General features: G+C 43.6%; 1 protein-coding gene and 1 long non-coding RNA gene across 4 annotated transcripts in view; one reads left to right on the plus strand and one right to left on the minus strand.

Moving 5' to 3' along the window:
- LOC139552091 (uncharacterized) overlaps positions 1 to 15,766 on the minus strand; it is a 65,577-nt gene extending 49,811 nt beyond the window's left edge. The window contains exon 1 of the long non-coding RNA XR_011670383.1: positions 15,576 to 15,766. This is a non-coding gene — a long non-coding RNA (uncharacterized lncRNA). The remainder of the gene's footprint in view (positions 1 to 15,575) is intronic.
- Positions 1 to 25,043, plus strand: part of LOC139552090 (disabled homolog 2-interacting protein-like) — a 222,111-nt gene that overhangs the window by 44,285 nt on the left and 152,783 nt on the right. The window contains exon 1 of one of the 3 annotated variants that reach the window (XM_071363494.1): positions 5,865 to 6,442. The exons of 1 other annotated variant lie outside the window; for it this stretch is intronic. In XM_071363494.1, the coding sequence (XP_071219595.1) occupies positions 6,313 to 6,442 (130 nt within the window). In that variant the 5' untranslated portion in view covers positions 5,865 to 6,312. Of the gene's footprint in view, positions 1 to 5,864; positions 6,443 to 25,043 lie in introns of those variants that run through there. One more of the 3 variants, XM_071363493.1, reaches the window with a different exon arrangement.

Below are 25,043 nucleotides of genomic sequence, written 5' to 3' on the forward strand. Positions count from 1 at the left end.
CACACACAAAAACCAACGATACTGTGCACACACACACACACACACACACACACACACACACACACACACACACACACACACACACACACACACACACACACACACACACACACACACACACACACACACACACACACACACACACACACTAGTGATGTCAGTGTATTCCCAGGAGTGTGTTAGTTGGTCCCAGGAAGGTTCTGAGAGCAGGAAGTGACCTTGTCCCTGAGACTGACCCTGACTGTGACCCCTTAACACACTCCATGGCCTGGTTCTGCTTCCTGTAATAGAGACCACAGAGCAGAGCTGCTGGAATATCTTGATGTATTTAAACAGTAACACAATACACACATATTCTATTCAGTGTTAGTCGAGGATGGTTGACTGAGTTCCTCATACATGCACATGTGTGCATTCGGACACACGGACACACACACACACACTGTTCAGTGTTAATCAACAATGGCTGACTGAGGTCCTCTTTGCCGTGAGAGTGTAAGGGAGAATCCATGCATGTATGCACACATGCACAGTCGGAAAATTAGCCCATAGCAAACCACCAAGTCCCACTTTTGCTCCAATGATCCCACAGTGTGTTAGCAGCAGTATATCTGCCTAGCCCCAGTGTGTTAGCAGGATATCAGCCCCAGTGTGTTAGCAGTATATTCGCCTAGCCCCAGTGTGTTAGCAGTATATCAGCCTAGCCCCAATGTGTTAGCAGTATATCAGCCTAGCCCCAATGTGTTAGCAGTATATCAGCCTAGCCCCAGTGTGTTAGCAGTATATCCGCCTAGCCCCAGTGTGTTAGCAGTATATCAGCCTAGCCCCAGTGTGTTAGCAGTATATCAGCCTAGTCCCAATGTGTTAGCAGCTGTAAATCAGCCTAGCCCCAGTGTGTTAGCAGCTGTAAATCAGCCTAGCCCCAGTGTGTTAGCAGCAGTAAATCAGCCTAGTCCCAATATGTTAGCAGTATATCAGACAAGCCCCAGTGTGTTAGCAGCAGTAAATCAGCCTAGTCCCAATGTGTTAGCAGTATATCAGCCTAGCCCCAGTGTGTTAGCAGTATATCAGCCTAGCCCCAGTGTGTTTGCAGCAGTAAATCAGCCTAGTCCCAATGTGTTAGCAGTATATCAGCCTAGCCCCAGTGTGTTAGCAGTATATCTGCCTAGCCCCAGTGTGTTAGCAGCAGTATATCAGCCTAGCCCCAGTGTGTTAGCAGTATATCTGCCTAGCCCCAGTGTGTTAGCAGTATATCAGCCTAGCCCCAGTGTGATAGCAGCAGTATGTCTGCCTAGCCCTAGTGTGTTAGCAGTATGTCAGCCTAGCTCCAGTGTGTTAGCAGCAGTATGTGACATCGGCTGATGTAAAATGGGCTTTATAAATACATTTTATTGATATCAGCCTAGCCCCAGTGTGTTAGCAGAATATCAGCCTAGCCCCAGTGTGTTAGCAGAATATCAGCCTAGCCCCAGTGTGTTAGCAGTATTTCAGCCTAGCCCCAGTGTGTTAGCAGTATATCAGCCTAGCCCCAGTGTGTTAGCAGTATTTCAGCCTAGCCCCAGTGTGTTAGCAGTATATCTGCCTAGCCCCAGTGTGTTAGCAGTATTTCAGCCTAGCCCCAGTGTGTTAGCAGAATATCAGCCTAGCCCCGGTGTGTTAGCAGTATATCAGCCTATCCCCAGTGTGTTAGCAGTATATCAGCCTAGCCCCAGTGTGTTAGCAGTATTTCAGCCTAGCCCCAGTGTGTTAGCAGTATTTCAGCCTAGACCCAGTGTGTTAGCAGAATATCAGCCTAGCCCCAGTGTGTTAGCAGTATATCAGCCTAGCCCCAGTGTGTTAGCAGTATATCAGCCTAGCCCCAGTGTGTTAGCAGCAGTATATCAGCCTAGCCCCAGTGTGTTAGCAGAATATCAGCCTAGCCCCGGTGTGTTAGCAGTATATCAGCCTAGCCCCAGTGTGTTAGCAGTATATCAGCCTAGCCCCAGTGTGTTAGCAGTATATCAGCCTAGCCCCAGTGTGTTAGCAGCAGTATATCAGCCTAGCCCCAGTGTGTTAGCAGAATATCAGCCTAGCCCCGGTGTGTTAGCAGTATATCAGCCTAGCCCCAGTGTGTTAGCAGTATATCAGCCTAGCCCCAGTGTGTTAGCAGTATATCAGCCTAGCCCCAGTGTGTTAGCAGTATTTCAGCCTAGCCCCAGTGTGTTAGCAGTATATCAGCCTAGCCCCAGTGTGTTAACAGTATATCAGCCTAGCCCCAGTGTGTTAGCAGTATTTCAGCCTAGCCCCAGTGTGTTAGCAGAATATCAGCCTAGCCCCAGTGTGTTAGCAGAATATCAGCCTAGCCCCAGTGTGATAGCAGCAGTATATCTGCCTATCCCCAGTGTGTTAGCAGTATATCAGCCTAGCCCCAGTGTGTTAGCAGTATATCTGCCTAGCCCCAGTGTGTTAGCAGCAGTATATCAGCCTAGCCCCAGTGTGTTAGCAGTATATCTGCCTAGCCCCAGTGTGTTAGCAGTATATCTGCCTAGCCCCAGTGTGTTAGCAGTATATCAGCCTAGCCCTAGTGTGTTAGCAGTATATCAGCCTAGCCCCAGTGTGATAGCAGCAGTATGTCTGCCTAGCCCTAGTGTGTTAGCAGTATATCAGCCTAGCTCCAGTGTGTTAGCAGCAGTATGTGACATCGGCTGATGTAAAATGGGCTTTATAAATACATTTTATTGATATCAGCCTAGCCCCAGTGTGTTAGCAGTATATCAGCCTAGCCCCAGTGTGTTAGCAGTATTTCAGCCTAGCCCCAGTGTGTTAGCAGTATTTCAGCCTAGCCCCAGTGTGTTAGCAGAATATCAGCCTAGCCCCAGTGTGATAGCAGCAGTATATCTGCCTATCCCCAGTGTGTTATCAGTATATCAGCCTAGCCCCAGTGTGTTAGCAGTATATCAGCCTAGCTCCAGTGTGTTAGCGGCAGTATGTGACATCGGCTGATGTAAAATGGGCTTTATAAATAAAAAAAATTGATATCAGCCTAGCCCCAGTGTGTTAGCAGAATATCAGCCTAGCCCCAGTGTGTTAGCAGAATATCAGCCTAGCCCCAGTGTGTTAGCAGTATATCAGCCTAGCCCCAGTGTGTTAGCAGAGTATCAGCCTAGCCCCAGTGTGTTAGCAGTATTTCAGCCTAGCCCCAGTGTGTTAGCAGTATATCAGCCTAGCCCCAGTGTGTTAGCAGAGTATCAGCCTAGCCCCAGTGTGTTAGCAGTATTTCAGCCTAGCCCCAGTGTGTTAGCAGTATATCAGCCTAGCCCCAGTGTGTTAGCAGTATATCAGCCTAGCCCCAGTGTGTTAGCAGTATATCAGCCTAGCCCCAGTGTGTTAGCAGTATTTCAGCCTAGCCCCAGTGTGTTAGCAGAGTATCAGCCTAGCCCCAGTGTGTTAGCAGTATATCAGCCTAGCCCCAGTGTGTTAGCAGAGTATCAGCCTAGCCCCAGTGTGTTAGCAGTATTTCAGCCTAGCCCCAGTGTGTTAGCAGCGGTATATTACTCTAGTATGTTAGCTATCCCATCACAATGAACCCAGTGAGGACCGAGGAACGACAGTAAAGGTGTCAGCATTAGCCAACACTATGAACTGGGTCAGCTACAGGCTACAGGCATAAAAATCAAACATACTATAATTTCACACAAAGGCACTGGTACTGTTTGTTTGTGTCTGGCTCCAACAAAAATAGAACTGTTTGGCCATAATGACCATCGTTATGTTTGGAGGAAAAAGGGGGACGCTTGCAAGGCGAAGAACACCTTCCCAACCGTGAAGCACGGGGGTGGCAGCATCATGTTGTGGGGGTGCTTTACTGCAGGAGGGACTGGTGCATTTCACAAAATAGATGGCATCATGAGGCAGGAAAATTATGTGGATATATTGAAGCAATATCTCAAGACATCAGTCAGGAAGTTAAAGCTTGGTGGCAAATGGGTCTTCCAAATGGAACATGACCCCAAGCATACTTCCAAAGTTGTGGCAAAATGGCTTAAGGACAACAAAGTCAAGATATTGGAGTGGCCATCACAAAGCCCTGACCTCAATCCTATAAAACATTTGTGGGCAAAACTGAAAAAGCGTGTGTGAGCAAGGAGGCCTACAAACCTGACTCAGTTACACCAGCTCTGTCAGGAGGAATGGGCCAAAATTCACCCCACTTATTGTGGGAAGCTTGTGGAAGGCTACCCGAAACGTTTGACCCAAGTTAAACAATTTAAAGGCAATGCTACCAAATACTAATTGAGTGTATGTAAACTTTTGACCCACTGGGAATGTGATGAAAGAAATAAAAGCTGAAATAAATCTTTCTCTACACTATTATTCTGACATTTCACATTCTTAAAATAAAGTGGTGATCTTAATTCACCTAAAACAAGGAATTTTTACTGGGATTAAATGTCAGGAATTTTGAAAAACTGAGTTTAAAAGTGTTTGGCTAAGGTGCATGTAAACTTCAGACTTCAACTGTATCTTTTTTTATTTATTTAACAAGGCAAGTCAGATAAGAACAAATTCTTATTTTCAATGATGGCCTACACCGGTCAAACCCGGATGACGCTGGGCCATTTGTGCACTGCCCTATGGGACTCCCAATCACGGCTGATTTTGATACAGCCTGGATTTGAACCAGGGTGTCTGTAGTGATGCCTCTAGCACTGAAATTGAGTGTCTTATACCGCTGCTCCACTCGGGAGCCCTATTGGAGACGTAAAATTACATTTTCCTTCATCAATGCTTTATAGAAAATGAGTTTGATTCCAACTGTGGTTCACTGTAGATGCTGTAATGACTATCCTATACATAATCTGTTTGATGTAACGGCAGGGCTTGTGTCTCTGCTGTCTCTGCCAGGTGTTAAGGTCTAGGTCTTTGTACACAATGAAACTCATCTTCTATTATAGAACTCAAAATAGACCCATTGTACATTTGTGTATTGTCCAAATATGTATGAATGGGTATCTGAGGTGTGTGTGTGTTTCTACCTCTTTGTGTCCATCTGGCAGTCTAGTCCAGCTGCCTGACCCACACCTTTGGAGCCCACTCCTATTGGTTCTCTGACATGTCTAGAGCTGCTTTTCCATTGGTTGTCACTGGCATGCCTAGAGGGGCCAGTATGAGCCCGTGATAATGAGATTATCCTAAAGTGTGGACTGGATTCGACTGGACTGTGAGTTTAAACTGGTACTATACTTGGTTCTATAGTCATTTGGAGTGGACTGGGATTGTAGCATAGGAATGGAATGAGGTTAGACAGAATAAATCATATTGTAGTGTATTTTGTTGAGGTTTACAGATCATTTCATTTTGGTCCAAGTCTGTGGAAATGTTATATTTTATATTGTACCTTTATTTAACTAGGCAAGTTAGTTAAGAACAAATTCTTATTTACAATGACGGCCTAGCCCGGCCAAACCCGGACAATGCTGGGCCAATTGTGCACCATCCTATGGGACTCCCAATCACAGCCGGATGTGATGCAGCCTGGATTCTAACCAAGGACAGCAGTGACACCTCTTGCACTGAGATGCAGTGCCTTAGAGCGCAACGCCACTCGGGAGCCAAAATGCAATAGAATAATGAATGAAAAATGGAGAGGAAGAAAGAGATTGAGGAAGGAAATGGAGATGTAAAGACAAACAGATGTAAAGACAAACAGATGTAAAGCCATGTAAATCCAAAGGCTTCCCGTTGCACTTCCACCCCATTCCACCCTACTTGCTGATACCTGCCAGGTTTTCACCACAGCCCAAACTTTTCTTCTGTTGTTCTCTCTTAACTTAATGGCATGAACTGAGAGACTTGCAGCCCTACACACACACCGCCCTGCAGGTTGGCAGGTCAGGGGAGGAGAGGCATTGTAAAAGTATCTCTCAGGGTAACTACTAGGCTTCTCCCCGAGTGGCTGACTTAATGACTGAGTGAGAGAACGACAGAGGAGGAGTGGACTCTGTTTCTCTTTCTGCAGAATTCCTCCAGTCACTGGCTGGCGATGGGAATGGGAACAGCTTTCCTGTGATTCAGAATACAGAAACACAGCATTCAGGACACTCTTGTGTCTGACGCTCTGGGAAACTTTATAAGAGAGTTTATTTTGGAAGTTGGAGCAGAGTTTTTGGACGTTTTGGATACAGTGAATGGCGTGAAGTTAGAGTGTATTTTGGAAGTTGGACAAGAGTTTTGGGACGTTTTGATAAGAGGGACACTGAGTGAGTGGAATTGAAGTGTACTTGGGATAGTGTGATAGTTGCACTGGCTTGGTCCTGGGTTTTTGGAAGGACCATGGCAGGGGCAGGCATTACCAGGAAGGGTTCTGGGAGACCCTCGTACTACTACAGGTTTCTGGGCCGCACTCGTCTCCAACGGCAACGCAGCAGGTCCCGCAGCCGCACCAGACCAGCAGCCAGCAGGGGTAACACAGACCACCACAGTCCACTATCTCTCTCTCTCTCTCTCTCTCTCTCTCTCTCTCTCTCTCTCTCTCTCTCTCTCTCTCTCTCTCTCTCTCTCTCTCTCTCTCTCTCTCTCTCTCTCTCTCTCTCTCTCTCTCTCTCTCTCTCTCTCTCTCTCTCTCTCTCTCTCTCTCTCTCTCTCTCTCTCTCTCTCTCTCTCTCTCTCTCTCTCTCTCTCTCTCTCTCTCTCTCTCTCTTGTTTTTTTGTGCTTTCTGTCTGTCTGTCTGTCTGTCTGTCTCTGTGAGATGACAGGGTAGTTTTGATGTCTCCTCTGTCATTGAGGCACGATGATCACACCACATCTTTATGGCAAAGTGCACATACTCTCCGACACACAAAAAGTTCAAAGGCAAACACATACAAAGACAGATATGTACACACACACACACACACACACACACACACACACACACACACACACACACACACACACACACACACACACACACACACACACACACATAAATATTTACATACTGTACACACACATAAACAAAGACATACAGTACCAGTCAAAAGTTTGGACACACCTACTCATTCAATGATTTGTCTTTATTTGTACTATTTTCTACATTGTAGAATAATAGTAAAGACATCAAAACTATGAAATAACACATATGGAACCATGTAGTAACCAAAAACGTGTTTAACTTTTACTGCCTCAGAAACCCGGATCCGGGAGCACCCCCCACCCCCCACACACTGATTAGCATAGATAGCATAGCTTCAGAAGTAGATAGTAGCATCTAAATATCATTAAATCACAAGTCCAAGACACCAGATGAAAGATACAGATCTTGTGAATAAAGCCACCATTTCAGATTTTTAAAATGTTTTACAGGGAAGACAAAATATGTAAATCTATTAGCTAAACACGTTAGCAAAATACACCACTATTCTAACTCCATCAGTTTCTTACTCCTTCAGGTGCTATCACCAATTCGGCTCAACTAAGATATTGATAGCCAATAACCTATAAAAAAAAACATCAGATGACAGTCTGATAACATATTCATGGTATAGGATAGTTTTTGTTAGAAAAAAGTGCATATTTCAGGTAGAAATCACAGTTTACAATTGCACCGACCATCACAAATCCACTAGAATTACTAGATAGAGCAACGTGTATGACCAATTTACTCATCATAAAACATTTCATAAAAATAGACAAAGCATAGCAATGGAAAGACCCAGTTCTTGTGATTTCAGACCATATTTCAGATTTTCTAAGCGTTTTTCAGCGAAAACACAATAAATCGATAAGTTAGCATACTACATGTTCCAACGTTACCAGAGCATCGATTCCAGCCAAAGAGCGCTATAACGTAACCACCGCCAAAAGATATTAATTTTTTCACTAACCTTCTCAGAATTCTTCCGATGACACTCCTGTAACATCATTTTACAACATACATATACAGTTTGTTCGAAAAGGTGCATATTTAGCCATACAAAACCGTGGTTACACAATGAAAATACTAGGAAATCAAGCCTCAATATGTCTGACGTCATCTATCAGAGTGATCTAGTTTAATTAAAAGCTAATCATATACTTGACTAAAAAATACAGGGTTGACAGGAATCGAAAGACAAATTAGTTCTTAATGCAACCGCTGATTTACATTTTTAAAATTATCCTTACTTTTCAATACAGGGTTGGCCAAGTGAAGCTATACCAAACAAAATGGCGATGTATGCGTTTAAAATATTTCGACAGAAACACGGTTTATCATATTAAATATTGCTTACTTTGAGCTGATCTTCCATCATATTCTTGGGCAATGTATCCTTTCTATGTTATAAACGTCTTTTGGTCGATAGATGTCCTCTGTCCTTCGAAATGTCCACTAACAACGACCGAGACCGCGAAACGTTCCCAAAGCTAGAAAGTGCACGACAAATAAATTCCTCAGAATCGCACTAAACGGATATAAATTGCTATAAAACGGTTAAAATTCACTACCTTATGATGTTTTTAACAACTATAACGACTGAAAACATGACCGGAGAAATACTGCTGGTTAGAAAACGATTTGGAACGAGGCAGGTCCGATGGCCTTCACGCTTGAGGCGCACGTTGAGAAAGAGGGGTCTCTGTACATTTTTGTCATTTATAATGGCTGTGAACGTCCCATAGAGTTCATTGAAAACGTGATGACGTACAGACACCCAGAGGAAGACGTAGGTAGTGTCGGTTTCTTCATAGCATTCACTGTGGCCTTATAAACAGACCCCAGATCAGAGGTAAAAATTTCTGAAATCTGAACCCTGTCATGAAAAGTGCTGTAGAAATTGTTCTGTACCACTCAGAGACAAAATTTCAACTCCTATAGAAACTATAGACTGTTTTCTATCCAATAATAACAATAATATGCATATTGTACGATCAAGAATTGAGTACGAGGCAGTTTAATTTGGAAATGTAAAAAAAAAAATAATGCTAACAGCTCCCCCTATTGACAAAAGGTTAACAAATCTAAATATGTTGTATATTGAGATTCTTCAAAGTAGCCACCCTTTGCCTTGATGACAGCTTTGCACACTCTTGGCATTCTCTTGATCAGCTTCATCTGGAATGCTTTTCCAACAGTCTTGAAGAAGTTCCCACATATGCTGAGCACTGTTGGCTGCTTTTCCTCCACTCTGCGGTCAAACTTCACTTGCTGCAGAATTCTGTGGTAGCCATGCTTGTTAAGTGTGCCTTGAATTCTAAATAAATCACTGACAGCGTCACCAGAAAAGTACCCCACACCATCAAACCTCCTCCTCCATGCTTCACGGTGGGAACCACACATGCAGAGATCATTCGTTCACCTTGTCTCACATAAACAAAAAGACAACAAAAAAATCTAAAATTTGGACTCATCAGACCAAAGGACAGATTTCCACCAGTATAATGTCCATTGCTCGTGTTTCTTTGCCCAAGCAAGTCTCTTCTTCTTATTGGTGTACTTTAGTAGTGGTTTCTTTGCAGCAATTTGAAAAGGGAAGACCTGATTCACACAGTCTCCTCTGAACAGTTGATGTTTAGATGTTACTTGAACTCTGTGAAGCATTTATTTAGGCTGCAAATTCTGAGGCTGGTAGCCCTAATGAACTTATCCTCTAGAGCAGAGGTAACTCTGGGTCTTGTGGTCCTCATGAGAGGCAGTTTCATCATAGTGCTTGATGGTTTTTGCGACTGCACTTGAAGAATATTTTGTTGTTCTTGATATTGACTGACCTTCATGTCTTAAAGGAATGATAGACTGTCATTTTTCTTTGCTTTTTTGAGCTGTTCTTGCCATAATATGGACTTGATCTTTTACCAAATAGGGCTATCTTCTGTATACTACCCCTACCTTGTCCCAACACAACTGACTGGCTCAAATGCATTAAGAAGGAAAGAAATTCCACAGATTAACTATTAACAAGGCTCACTTGCTAATTTAATTGCATTCCAGGTGACTACCTCATGAAGCTGGTTGAGAGAATGCCAAGAGTGTGCAAAGCTGTCATCAAGGCAAAGGGTGGCTACTTTGAAGAATCTCAATATACAAAATATTTAGATTTGTTAAACACTTTTTTGGTTACTACATGGTTCCATATGTGTTATTTCATAGTTTTGATGTCTTCACTATTATTCTACAATGTAGAAAATAGTAAAAATAACACACACACACACACGTGGGGAGTTGGGAGTTCCGAGGACAATTGTCCCACCTTGATCTTTCTTACACACTCAGCCACAGAACCAGAAGAGCTGGAAGAGCAGACAGACAGACCAGAGCTGAACTCTGTACTCACTTTAGGACACACATACTCACACACACACAGACAGACACATACTCACACAGACACACACACACTGCCCTACACCGGCCTGCTTTGTGATACAGTATTATATCAATGACAGAGGGATTTGATGATATTGTGCTCTGTATGTGCCTGTCTCCTTGACTGACTCTCCTGGCTAAGCTTGCACTGGTATATCTGAAAAATAGTTATCTTTGTTTACTAACTTATCTCCGATGGGGATTTGTCCAATAATGAAGTGGACCGAGGGAGGGTATGCATGTGTTTGTGTCTTTCTATTTGCTTTCTCGATGCTCTATTGAGCCCAATTCTGCTCGTTAGCGAGTGGTCGTCGCAGTCTGTTGTTTGAGACGAATAGAAGTGAATGGAGAAGAGAGGAAAAGTGAATGGGAGTTTAACTCTGTAATCACCCAGGGTGTATGTGTTTTCCCCCATTATATACGGAGGGGTCCTATGGCACTGCACACTGTGATCTTTTACTGGTCTGTTTTTGTTTTTGTTTTGTTGTTTGGGCCTAGGTTTCCATCCAATTGGCAACAGATTTTTCATACGAAAATTCTCGAAACCGCATAAAGAAAATATGCACATCTTCCCACTAGTGGTGTGTTTCCACCAAATTGACGTTTTCAGTGTTTGATGACGCAGTGCACACAAGATGTACTTTTTCGCTTACGTTTTCATGTTCTGAATTAAAAATCGAAAGTTCAATGTGTTTCCATCGTTTTCAACTCTACTGGTAGTTTTGTCACCAAAAAAAAACCTGTTGCGTTAAATAGGACTCTTTACGGTGTAAATTTAACTCCTGAATCAACACTAGAAATGTTACACTGAAAATTCAACTCGCTGCGTGCTATGGAAGGGACACATCTGCAGGCTTCCCTACATTTCAAAAACATTTTAGAATTCTGAAGAACCGCAGATGCCAAGTCAAGAGAGCAACACTTAGCTCAGTGGTTCTTTTTTGAGCAACAGTCCTCAAAAGAACCTTAACAGCTGAGGAAAAACCATAAGAACCTTTTTTTTTCAGTGCACTTGCATCAGTGTGTGTGTGTGTGTGTGTGTGTGTGTGTGTGTGTGTGTGTGTGTGTGTGTGTGTGTGTGTGTGTGTGTGTGTGTGTGTGTGTGTGTGTGTGTGTGTGTGTGTGTGTGTGTGTGTGTGTGTGTGTGTGCGTGTGTGTCTGCACAGAGAACAAGTTTGTGTTATCTCATGGAAGTTGCAGTGGCCTTTGATGTACGTTCTATGGCTGGTACAGTACACACACAGACAGTCGGTGTGTGTGTGTGTGTGTGGTGGTGGTTTCTAAGCCCTGTCTCTGTGTGTCTCTATCAGATCCTATCACTGCTAGTCTTGTCATGCCATGATTACAACTGTACCTGTAGGTGGTTGACATTTACATATTCAGACTTCCTGGTGGTTATGGCTTCCCTTATCTCATCACCTGGGCACAATCATAAAGTAATCACGCTTTAGCCACACACAGACCTACTGTTTTCGGCTCTCTCTCTCTCTCTCTCTCTCTCTCTCTCTCTCTCTCTCTCTCTCTCTCTCTCTCTCTCTCTCTCTCTCTCTCTCTCTCTCTCTCTCTCTCTCTCTCTCTCTCTCTCTCTCTCTCTCTCTCTCTCTCTCTCTCTCTCTCTCTCTCTCTCTCTCTCTCTCTCTCTCTCTCTCTCTCTCTCTCTCTCTCTCCTCTCTACCGCACCTGCTGTCTCGACCTCTGAACGCTCGGCTATGAAAAGCCACCTGAGAGCCTGAGTTCCTCTCTAGGTTTCTTCCTAGGTTCCTGCCATTCTAGGGAGTTTTGCTTCTACATCTGCATTGCTTGCTGTTTGGGTTTTTAGACTGGGTTTCTGTATAGCACATTGTGACATCTGCTGATGTAAAAAGGGCTTTATAAATACTTTTGATTGAGATACACGAAAGCACACACATTGTTATATCTGGTCATGAGTGTGTTTGATGCTCTCATCAGAAGCCAGGGGAAACTCTTAGCTAGCTTGCGGCTGGTTGTCTGTGGTAGGACTTGACCTGTGAAGAGCTTCATTGTGCGCCTATGTGGACAGATATACTCCTTATGCAAACACTGCTCTATTACCTAGCTCTATCACAGCCAGTGGAAGTATGGGGAAACTATGGACAAAAACTGCCAGGAGCTCTTTGTCTAGTAAATCTCCTGTGTGTTTTTCCATGAGAGAGAGAGGTTGTTAAGTAGGTTTAATTAGGTTTGGTAATAAAGAGTTAATAGCAACATATCACAGCCCAGAACACCGTTTGTCTATGTTTATGGTGCTTTAATGCTTTCTTTCTACACTGAAGGGTTCTACTGTGTCCGGTTCTATGCTGAACTTTGATTCCTGAGTTGTGTTGCTCTATGTTTGGTGTAGGGCAGGGTAGTGTTTGTGTGATTTTGTTTTTTACCTTCTTGTGTGTCCTCTCTCCTACAGGACGTTATCGCCGTCTTTCGCTATCTGTCCATCATACTCCCCCTCTCTCTCTTTATTCTCGCCAACAAAACTCACATTACATCAGTGCACCCAGCAGCTGCTGTTGAATGGTAGGTTGTGTAACATTCATAAACACACACACACACACACACACACCACAGCAGCTGTCTGGGATGGGCCGAGGATATACGCTCCCTTTTGAACAACCGAGCCCCCTGCTTTCTCTTTCTCTCTTTTGAAATGGTGGGATCTGTTCTTTCTTCTCTTTCGTCTGCTGGGCGACAGATGTAGATCTGTTTTGGCCATTATGTGGCTGTTACAGTGTGACTACCAGCTGTAGGCTACAGTCACACCATGCTAACACTATCACACCCTGGTAACACTATCACACCCACACAATAGAACACCATGTAGTGGAACATTAACCGTACGGAATCACCCGATCATGTAATTTAGCCAGGAAAGTGTAAGGGGTGCGTGTTGGTGGCAGGGAAGTCGAGCGCAGGAGAACGGACTTGGTATAAACGGAGTTGTTTAATAAATACTGACAAAACTCAACAACAACAAAAAAATATACAAAATAACATGTGGGTACAAATCCGTCGCACACCAACACTAAAACGCGCATCACAAACAAACAAAATAATCTCCGACAAGGACATGAGGGGAAACAGAGGGTTAAATACACAACATGTAATTGATGCGATTGGAACCAGGTGTGAAGGAATACAAGACAAAACCAATGGAAAAGGAAAAATGGATCGGTGATGGCTAGAAGGTCGGTGACGTCGACCGCCGAACAAGGAGAGGGACCGACTTCGGCGGAAGTCTTGACAGAAAGACACTGGGCCCTAGGTAGAAACCATAACTGGGGCTGATGTTTTCCCATGCCAGGTCAATTGGTGCAAAAATACACAAGGCCCTGACAACAAGAAGCGGTATTGCTGTGCCTTATTATCAGAATGAAACAATGGAAGTCTACAATACTCACTAAACAGCTCCTCGATAGGGTGAGTGTGTCAGCATTGGCTCTCATAATGTTGTTTATGACAGATCTCTGCTTTCCTCTCCATGTGTGTCTCACTAAACTAGCGGGAAGTGAGGAAGTGAAGCAGGCCTGTGGATGGGAAACATGGCTGCACCAACATGGTGCTGAACGATGATTCAGTTTCCAAAACCCAGGCTCATTTCCAGCTAAAAACAGGAAACTGGAACACAGCCTGGTTCTGACGCCTGTACTCTGCTGTTGTGTTTGTGTAGAGATAGATAGAGAAGAGAGACATTGAGATACTGTGGGATCATCATGATATTTAACGTGGGATCATCATGATATTTAACCCAGGATCAGGGTTTTAGTCCCGGCTGTTTTCATAAAGCCAGTGGCATTAGAAGCTGCTCCCTGTAGTACCTAAACCAGCCAGGACTAGACTAGACTGGATGGAAGTTTGAGCTTATAGCCCTGCATGGAAGCTGCTTCCTAAACCAGCCTGGACTGGCCTAGGTGGCGAGGGCCAGATGACGGAGCACTCCTCAGGCCCCAAAGAGACTCCAATAATGGGGAGACAGGTGATGGTTGATCCCCACCCTAATCCTGGAGCTTTACCCTCAGATTACCAGAGGGAACAGAGAGAGAGCAGAGAGAGTGGTCTGGCTGTGGGTGTGGATGTCTGGGGAGAGGGAGGTAGAGGACAGGCTGTGATTCTACCCGTCCTTCTATCTAAGACCCTCCTGTCAACACACACACACACACACACACACACACACACGACACGCACTGATCCACAGTGCGTTAGTTTAGTGCAAGGGTTCTTAAACCTTTTCACCTCGAGACCCAAATAAGAAATTGACCATCCTACCGAATCCAACTGGTCCTCTAACAACCCAAATGAAGAAGAGAAAGTGTTGGTCCTGACCAATAGTTTGAGAAACCCTGGTTTAGTGCATTCATCTGCAGGCCATATTAGTTTACTTTTGAGTGTGCTACGTTCTATTAGGGCAGTACATGTTATCTGTTGTGTGTCTGTTTGGGATTTGCGCGGTTATTTGAATATTCAAATATCCAAACGGACGTTAGTATTAGATTACTTGGGAGAGTATTTTCACAGAAATGTTCACACACATTTCATTTTTAGAAATTGTCAGATCTTTGGCTGATTTAAGATAAACTTCAACCATGTTACTTTATTTGGCATCTAGGCACTTACTATAGTCATGTATTTATTTAGGTTAACACTGCCTTGCATTCCACTTTTTTTTTCTTTTCTTTTTTACTAGTAAAAAGGTATGGTCTTCAAGCTATAGATGATGGCAAAACATTTAATAATAATAAAACTTGATTGGACTCTTTACAGTGTAGGGGGAAACTCACCACCCTAAACCCACTTACAAATTCTTTATATGTATTTTATTGGCCTCTCCACCCCACCCCTCAGAGGACAAAAGTAACTTTGTTTTACGTTTTTGTATTTTTTACAAATATTGTATCTTTGAACTTACTGCCTTCTTGTTCATTTCAGCAGCATATTTCTCTTTGGTTTTTGTTTGTCTTTCCCCTGGTGACGTTCATATGTCTTTGTGCCCACCACTTGAAACAGAACACCATTGAATGGGAGACTTTTACTCTCCCAACTGAGTTATTTTTTTCTGCCAAAGGCTGTGCATCTGTTCAAGGTCAATAATATGATACATTACTATTAGAATGAAAGGCCTGTAGGCAAGCTAACAGTTTTGCTCTATCAAATAGAATAACTCCTCTGTGCTTGGAATGGAATCCCTTATGGTAGCTAGTTAGCTCATTTTAGATGAGAGTAGCACAAGTTAGCTGCTAGTTATCTGAAAAAGAAAAGACAACTTACCCTTTTGGCCAAAAACTTTTGTCCTTTTCTCAGTGTTCTGAAATTTTAGTGACTTTGCCAATTCTTGTTCCCAAATGTATTTAGTTATGTAGTCCTCAAACTTAAACTCAAGATTTGCCATTTCAAAAATGACGCACTTCCCGCAAACCGGAATACGCATCATCACACTCCCTCATCCGATTGGTCGGGTAGGCGGGCCTTCTAGCTTTGTGGCTGTGGTAACTAGTGATGACTAGGAAAAACACGCAGGCAAGTCATCTGTAGGAGAACAATTTATGCACATTGTGAATACGGAGGGGCAAGAGCTGAACTATTTAATGTATTTATTTTATTTAGGCTATTCATTTATTTGTTTAGGCTTGGCCTATTTTGTAGCATAGGCTATTTTTCTATTTTCTTTGGGCTATTTTTGTTATTTAAAATAATTTGTTAACTAATGTTAAATGACTCGAGTGAAGTGTGATATTTGGCATCATAAAGCTGAGTGATTCACTCATACGCTAGTGTCGTGGCTTTTGTTAAAAAATAAACAAGTTATACCAAAAATGTCAGCGTTAACGACACATTCTTTGATGGTCTTTAAAAAAATAACATTGTTGACCAAGTTAATCTGCTCGTGTCTGTGCGTGCGTGTGTTTGGGTGTGCACATGTGCGCTAGACTGATTGCCTGGCCATCGCTGACTGTATTAACCGTCCTAAAATCACCACAATAAAAATCCTCTAATCTGAAAAATGTGGTCAACAGGCTCAGGCGGCACTGGCAGGAATACTGCAACTATGTCGCCCTCCCTGCAAAAACACCCACTTCCTCCTCCTCCGCCTCCTACAGCCTTTCCCACAAACACACAGACAAAGGCCCTCAGCAGCCAAGCTAAATAAGAAACAGCACCTCTCTCTCTCTCTCTCTCTCTCTCTCTCTCTCTCTCTCTCTCTCTCTCTCTCTCTCTCTCTCTCTCTCTCTCTCTCTCTCTCTCTCTCTCTCTCTCTCTCTCTCCTCTCTCTCTCTCTCTCTCTCTCTCTCTCTCTCTCTCTCTCTCTCTCTCTCTCTCTCTCTCTCTCTCTCTCGTATGGTTACAGAATTCTGGAACTGTATATGCATCTGATAGTGATTTTACTGCTTCTTGTGGAAAGTACCAGTGCTCTTGGCGGTGTGTGCTTATTAGTTCTGAGAGGATGCGTTTGTAAGTTTGTGAGTTGAGTATTGTGTAAGAGGAAAGCTACTTGAGTTCCCTACGTTCCTGAACTTACGCAGGAGCTGACAACAACAGGGTCGCTTGCTGGTTAAGTGACTGTGTGTGTCTGCAGGTGTTTATTGTTTCTCTCAGAGGATAAGACACTTTGACGCCTTTTATCACCCGCTAAGTGGAGGGTACATATCTGCACAGAGAGAGAGAGAGAGGTCAAAAGGGTGCAGGGTGTTCCTCACAACTCAGTGTTAACACACTACTAAGGCCCTATTCCCAATAGGAGAGATGAAGGACAGTCTGAGGAGTAGAGTGGCGGAATAGATTTCTACTTTTTAATTCACATTACATCCTTGTGTTTCTTTTGTTGTGGCTGGCAACTCAACATTCTTGGTCCCCAGCTCAAACTGACCGTAGATATCACAGTAGCCACAAGCCAGTAAGCACAAACTATTTAACAATCCAAGCAACTTTTCTTCTTAAACATATTACAATATGAATAATGCAACCAAACCATATTACACTCTTGAATTATGCAACAATACACCAGCATGTGCAGACAATTAGAGGGATTATTTTCTCTAGCAACCAAAAAAGTGTTAAACAAATCAAAATGTTTTTTCTATTTGAGATTGTTCAAAGTAGCCACCCTTTGCCTTGATGACAGCTTTGCACACGCTTGGCATTCTCTCAACCAGCTTCATGAGGTGGTCACCTGGAATGCATTTCAATTAACAGGTGTGCCTTGTTAAAAGTTCATTTGTGGAATTTCTTTCCTTCTTAATGTGTTTGAGCCAATTAGTTGTGTTGTGACAAGGTAGGGGTTGTATACAGAAGATATCCCTATTTGGTAAAAGACACATCTCAACATCAACTGTTCAGAGGAGACTTGGTGAATCAGGACTTCATGGTCGAATTGCTGCAAAGAAACCACTACTAAAGGACACCAATAAGAAGAAGAGACTTGCTTGGGCCAAGAAACACGAGCAATGGACTTTTTTTTGAGAGAGAGAATTTCCGAAACATACAATATACTTGCAGTGAAGCCGCTTAGAGCGACACACAGAAGCATCCAGGGTCAATGCCCTGCTCAATGGCACATTGACAGATCTCCCACCGGGCCAAAAAACGTGAACCCGAACCCTCCAAGATCCCCCCCACAGTTCCCCAATAGCTGTCTCTCAACCATTCGAGACCCATCCCACAGTCCCCCCCCAAGAAGAAAAATGTAAATAAAAAATACAATTAATTCCATTCCCCACCCCCAAGAATCTCCCAATGCACCAAGAACCAAGATAATGAACTAAAGAGAAAAAAAGAAAGACAGAACAAAATAGCAAACAACAATGCAAAAATATAAATCAATTTTAAACAAAGGACATCAAGGATAACTAAAATCATAACATGCCAAATGTATATGTTTGTGTGCATGTCTGGCACTATTACATGGATGTGTGTGTTCTTGTATGTGTTTATTTGAATGAGAGTGTGTGTATATGCATGTGTGCAAACACCTGCACGGCATCAGCCTCAGGCAAACCGGCATTAGTTGTAAAAACACTGCCCCTCAGTGTCATTCAAACGTACTTTTTATTATGTTTCATTTTGACTTTTTTTTTTTTTTTTTTGTACTTTTATTTTTGGCCATAATTCTATCTCCTGCTCTATCCCCCGCACAGCAACTCCACTCCAGCTTGTCTCCAATGGACATTAGACCGGTGGAAATTTGTCCTTTGATCTGATGACTCCAAATGTGAGATTTTTGGTTCCAACCTCCGTGTCTTTGTGAGTAGGTGAACGGATGATTTCCGCATGTTTGGTTCCCACTGGGAAGCATGGAGGAGGAGGTGTGATTATGCGGGGGTGCTTTGCTGGTGACACTTTCGGTGATTTATTTAAAATTCAAGGCACACTTAACCAGAATGGCTACCACAGCATTCTGCAGGGATACACCATCCTATCTGGTTTTCGCTTAGTGAGACAATGACCCAAAACACAGGGCTATTTGACCAAGAAGGAGAGTGATGGAGTGCTGCATCAGATGACCTGGCCTCCACAATCACCCGACCTCAACCCAAATGAGATGGTTTGGGATGAGTTGGACCGCAGAGTGAAGGAAAAGCAGACAAGTGCACAACATATGTGGGAACTCCTTCAAGACTGTTGGAAAATAATTCCAGGTGAAGCTGGTTGAGATAATGCCAAGAGTGTGCAAAGCTGTCATCAAGGTGGCTACTTTGAAGAATATAAAGTATAAGATATATTTGGATTTGTTTAACACTTATTGGTTACTACATGATTCCATACAGTATGTGTTATTTCATAGTTTTGATGTCTTCACTAGTATTCTACAATGTAGACAATAGTAAAAAATAAAGAAAAACCCTTGAATGAATAGGTGTGTCCAAACTTTTGACTGGTGCTGTATATACAGTGGGGAGAACAAGTATTTGATACACTGCCGATTTTGCAGGTTTTCCTACTTACAAAGCATGTAGAGGTCTGTAATTTTTATCATAGGTACACTTCAACTGTGAGAGACGGAATCTAAAACAAAAATCCAGAAAATCACATTGTATGATTTTTAAGTAAATAATTTGCATTTTATTGCATGACATAAGTATTTGATACATCAGAAAAGCAGAACTTAATATTTGGTACAGAAACCTTTGTGTGCAATTACAGAGATCATACGTTTCCTGTAGTTCTTGACCAGGTTTGCACACACTGCAGCAGGGATTTTGGCCCACTCCTCCATACAGACCTTCTCCAGATCCTTCAGGTTTCGGGGCTGTCGCTGGGCAATACGGACTTTCAGCTCCCTCCAAAGATTTTCTATTGGGTTCAGGTCTGGAGACTGGCTAGGCCACTCCAGGACCTTGAGATGCTTCTTACGGAGCCACTCCTTAGTTGCCCTGGCTGTGTGTTTCGGGTCGTTGTCATGCTGGAAGAACCAGCCACGACCCATCTTCAATGCTCTTACTGAGGGAAGGAGGTTGTTGGCCAAGATCTCGCGATACATGGCCCCATCCATCCTCCCCTCAATACGGTGCAGTCGTCCTGTCCCCTTTGCAGAAAAGCATCCCCAAAGAATGATGTTTCCACCTCCATGCTTCACGGTTGGGATGGTGTTCTTGGGGTTGTACTCATCCTTCTTCTTCCTCCAAACACGGCGAGTGGAGTTTAGACCAAAAAGCTCTATTTTTGTCTCATCAGACCACATGACCTTCTCCCATTCCTCCTCTGGATCATCCAGATGGTCATTGGCAAACTTCAGACGGGCCTGGACATGCGCTGGCTTGAGCAGGGGGATCTTGCGTGCGCTGCAGGATTTTAATCCATGACGGCATGGTGTGTTACTAATGGTTTTCTTTGAGACTGTGGTCCCAGCTCTCTTCAGGTCATTGACCAGGTCCTGCCGTGTAGTTCTGGGCTGATCCCTCACCTTCCTCATGATCATTGATGCCCCACGAGGTGAGATCTTGCATGGAGCCCCAGACCGAGGGTGATTGACCGTCATCTTGAACTTCTTCCATTTTCTAATAATTGCGCCAACAGTTGTTGCCTTCTCAACAAGCTGCTTGCCTATTGTCCTGTAGCCCATCCCAGCCTTGTGCAGGTATACAATTGTATCCCTGATGTCCTTACACAGCTCTCTGGTCTTGGCCATTGTGGAGAGGTTGGAGTCTGTTTGATTGAGTGTGTGGACAGGTGTCTTTTATACAGGTAACGAGTTCAAACAGGTGCAGTTAATACAGGTAATGAGTGAAGAACAGGAGGGCTTCTTAAAGAAAAACTAACAGGTCTGTGAGAGCCGGAATTCTTACTGGTTGGTAGGTGATCAAATACTTATGTCATGCAATAAAATGCAAATTAATTACTTAAAAATCATACAATGTGATTTTCTGGATTTTTGTTTTAGATTCCGTCTCTCACAGTTGAAGTGTACCTATGATAAAAATTACAGACCTCTACATGCTTTGTAAGTAGGAAAACTTGCAAAATCGGCAGTGTATCAAATACTTGTTCTCCCCACTGTATATATATCCTCACAATGATGAAATAAATAAACGTGAGATAATACGCAGAGTGCTCTATGAGTGACATGATGAAACAGCTATTGATATTTGGCTGAAGAGAGCATTGTCTTTGGAGCGGTCTCAGCCGGTGTCAGCTCTCTCTCTCCTGTTATAATAACATACTGTAGCTGTGTGTCCTCTTTAGAGTGGTTGAGCTATTATTTGGCTGAAGGAAGAGAGAGATCTTCTAAAATGGCGTACAAACTAGCTAGGGCTATCCATAACAGCATGCCAAGGGCGTGCTCAGACACCTGTATTTATTTGTTGTGTTGCTACTGTCAGAATCAGTCAAAAGCCTGAACTTTTATTTATATACTACTAGAGAACAAATGGTGAGAGGGTACTTCAAGCACAGTACAGCAATGTTTGTGTGTGTGCACGCCTGCTTGCTTGTTTGCTTGCACGTGCTTGTGTGCCTACGTACTTGCACATCTGAGTGCATTCTCTGTGTGTGTATTCCATTGCGGCAATAAAGACGGGAGGTGACTTACCATTCACTGTCTTTACAGTCCTTCCATATCTGCCTCCTGTGACGAGTCGTCTCCTCTACATCTCCTCTTACTAGATGAGTCACGATGCAAAGTAGCTCAATGGTGCTTTCACAATTGGAGGGAACAACATAAGATGTGCTCAATAGAAGTTGACCTTATCTACCAGGACATGAGCAGCGATAGTGGCTAGAACAAGAGCCCAGACCAATCCGTATGCACTCCCAGGCACCCTGAGGGAGGCCATAATATGTCAATCTGTTGCTGGGACTACGGCTGATGATTGACAGGTGCCCCGTGGCTGTCAGTCAGCGTGTGGTCCAGACAGCGGTAGTAGCCTGGATTTATGCTCTCTGTATCACCGGGGAAATTATCCAATAAAAGACTGACATGATAAACAGCTACACACATGGTCACACACAAGCACGCACGCACACACGCACGCACGCACACACACACACACACACACACACACACACACACACACACACACACACACACACACACACACACACACACACACACAAACACACACACAGAGAAACATACACAAATTGATTGAATTGTTTTTTTCCCTCATCAATATACACACAATATCCTATAATGACAAAGCAAAAACAGGTTGCAAATGTATAAAAAATAAAAAAACAGATATATCACATTTACATAAGTATTCAGACCCTTTACTCAGTACTTTGCTGAAGCACCTTTGCCAGCATTTACAGCCTCAAGTCTTCTTGGGTAGGACGCTACAAGCTTGGTACAACTGTATTTGGGGAGTTTCTCCCATTCTCCTCTGCAGATCCTCTCAAACTCTGTCAGGTTGGATGGGCAGCGTCGGTGCACAGCTATTTTCAGGTCTCTCCAGAGATGTTAGATCGGGTTCAAGTCTGGGCTCTGGCTGGGCCACTCAAAGACATTCAGAGACTTGTCCCGAAGTCACTCCTGTGTCGTCTTGGCTGTGTGCTTAGGGTCGTTGTCCTGTTGGAAGGTGAACCTTCGCCCGAGTCTGAAGTTCTGAGCGCTCTGGAGCAGGTTTTCATCAAGGATCTCTTTGTACTCCAATCCTCTTTCCCTCGATCCTGACTAGTCTCCCAGTCCCTGTCGCTGAAAAACATCCCCACAGCATGATGCTGCCACCACCATGCTTCACCGTAGGGATGGTGCCAGGTTTCCTCCAGACGTAACACTTGGCATTCAGGCCAAAGAGTTCAATCTTGATTTTATCAGACCAGAGAATCTTGTTTCTCATGGTCTGAGAGTACTTTATGTTCATTTTGGCAAACTCCAATTGGTCTGTCATGTGCATTTTACTGAGGAACGGCTTCCGTCTGGCCAATCTACCATAAAGGCCTGATTGGTGGAGTGCTGCAGAGATGGTTGTCCTTCTGGAAGGTTCTCCCATCTCCACAGAGGATCTCTGGAGCTCTGTCAGAGTGACCATTGGGTTCTTGGTCACCTTCCTGACCAAGGCCCTTCTCCCCGATTGCTCAGTTTGGCCGGGAGGCCAGCTGTAGGAAGAGGCTTGGTGGTTCCAATCTTCTTTTGTTTTAAGAATGATGGAGACCACTGAGATTTTGGGGACCTTCAATGCTGCAGAAATGTTTTGGTACCCTTCCCCAGATCTGTGCCTCGACACAATCCTGTCTCCGAGCTCTACGAACAATTCCTTCGACCTCATGGCTTGGTTTTTGTTCTGACATGCACTGTCAACTATGGGACCGTATATAGACAGGTGTGTGCCTTTGCAAATCATGTCCAATCAATTGAATTTACCACAGGTGGACTTCAATCAAGTTGTAGAAACATTTCAAGAATGATCAATGGAAACAGGATGCGCCTGAGCTCAATTTCGAGTCTCATAGCGAAGGGTCTGAATATTTATGTAAATAAGTTATTTCTGTTCTTGATTTTTTATACATTTGCAAAAAAAATCTAAAAACCTTTTTTGCTTTTTCATCATGGGGTATTATGTGTAGATTGATGAGGAAAAATATGTATTTAATACATTTTAGAATAAGTCTGTAAAGTAACAAAATGTGGAAAAAGTCAAGGAGTCCGCAATCCACTGTACACACACACACACACACACATACACACGCACACACATACAAAGAGTGAGGCATACATTTTTATTCTCTGAGAGCCATCTCTTTACTGTATGTACAGCTGAGTGTACAAAACATAAAACACCTTCCTAGCTCAGTGACTTTCAAAGTGGCACCGTCATAGGATGCCACCTTTTCAAAAAGTCAGTTCGTTCATTTCTGCCCTGCTAGAGCTGCCCCGGTCAACTGTAAGTGCTGTTATTGAGAAGTGGAAACGTTTAGGAGCAACAATGGCTCAGCCGTGAAGTTATATGCGCAATGCCAACAGTCGTCTGGAGTGGTGTAAAACTTGTCGCCGTCGGACTCTGGAGCTGTGGAAACACGTTCTCACGCTTCACCGTCTCGCAGTCGGCCGGACGAATCTGAGTTTGGAGGATTCCAATAGAGAAAGCTACCTGCCCCAATGCATAGTGCCAACTGTAAAGTTTGGTGGAGGAGGAATAATGCTCTGGGGCTGTTTTTCATGGTTTGGGCTAGGCCCCTTAGTTCCAGTGAAGGGAAATCTTAACGCTACAGCATATGATGACATTCTAGATGATTCTGTGCTTCCAAATGTGTGGCAACAGTTTGGGGAAGGCCCTTTCCTGTTTCAGCATGACAATTCACCCGTGCACAAAGCGAGGTCCATGCAGAAATGGTTTGTTGAGATCGGTGTGGAAGAACTTGACTGGTTTGTACAGAGCCCTGACCTCAACCCCATGAACACCTTTGGGATGAATTTGGAATGCCGACTGTGAGCCAGGCCTAATCGCCCAACATTAGTGCCCGACCTCACTAACGCTCTTGAGGCTGAATGGAAGCAAGTCCCCGCAGCAATGTTCCAACATCTAGCGGAAAGCCTTCCCCAAAGAATGGAGGCTGTTATAGCAGCAAAGGGGGGACCAACTACATATTAATGCCCATGTTCGATGAGCAGGTGTTCACATACTTTTGGTCATGTAGTGTAGCTTTCACCTGAATTCACCTGGTCAGTCTATGTCATGGAAAGAGCAGGTGTTCCTAATGTTTGGACACTGTGTATGTTCCTGTCTATTTATCCCGTGCTGTAGAGCTGGTGAGGATAGTGGGTAGAGAACAGATAACTAAAAGTTTCTTCTACAGTACTTGACTTTCATCCTGTTTTACACACTGAGCCCATGTGATTTACAGCTAACAGCCTTCTGGTTTCTCTTCATCTTTACATCGCTCAGCCCAATAACACCACAGCCTGCTAGCCAGCTGCTCAGCAACATGCACACGCAAACGAGCATCTGTACGCACACACACGTACCCCAAAAAGGGGGGCACAAAGTATTTGAGGATGATACATGCTTAATTCTATGTAAAAATATATAAATATATTTTATGCGTATGTAATCATACCTGTTGAGCTGTCTGTATCCTCCTTACTGGTAGTTCTTTAAAAAATAATTATGTGACCGACCACCGTCTTATGTAGCAAAATTTGAAATTGTGTTTTTTTTTTTTACATTGGAGGAAAGTAGAGACAGAGCTAGAAAAGGGTATGTAATACACTACAGTTGAGGAACAATGAGGATGTAATTCTGCTTTGAAAGTTGATGAACTTGTGACCCCACTTTTGAGAAAATGGCCCTTGAACGTTTTGGT

This window comes from Salvelinus alpinus, chromosome 24, assembly GCF_045679555.1.
Source record: "Salvelinus alpinus chromosome 24, SLU_Salpinus.1, whole genome shotgun sequence".
Classification (NCBI taxonomy): domain Eukaryota; kingdom Metazoa; phylum Chordata; class Actinopteri; order Salmoniformes; family Salmonidae; genus Salvelinus; species Salvelinus alpinus.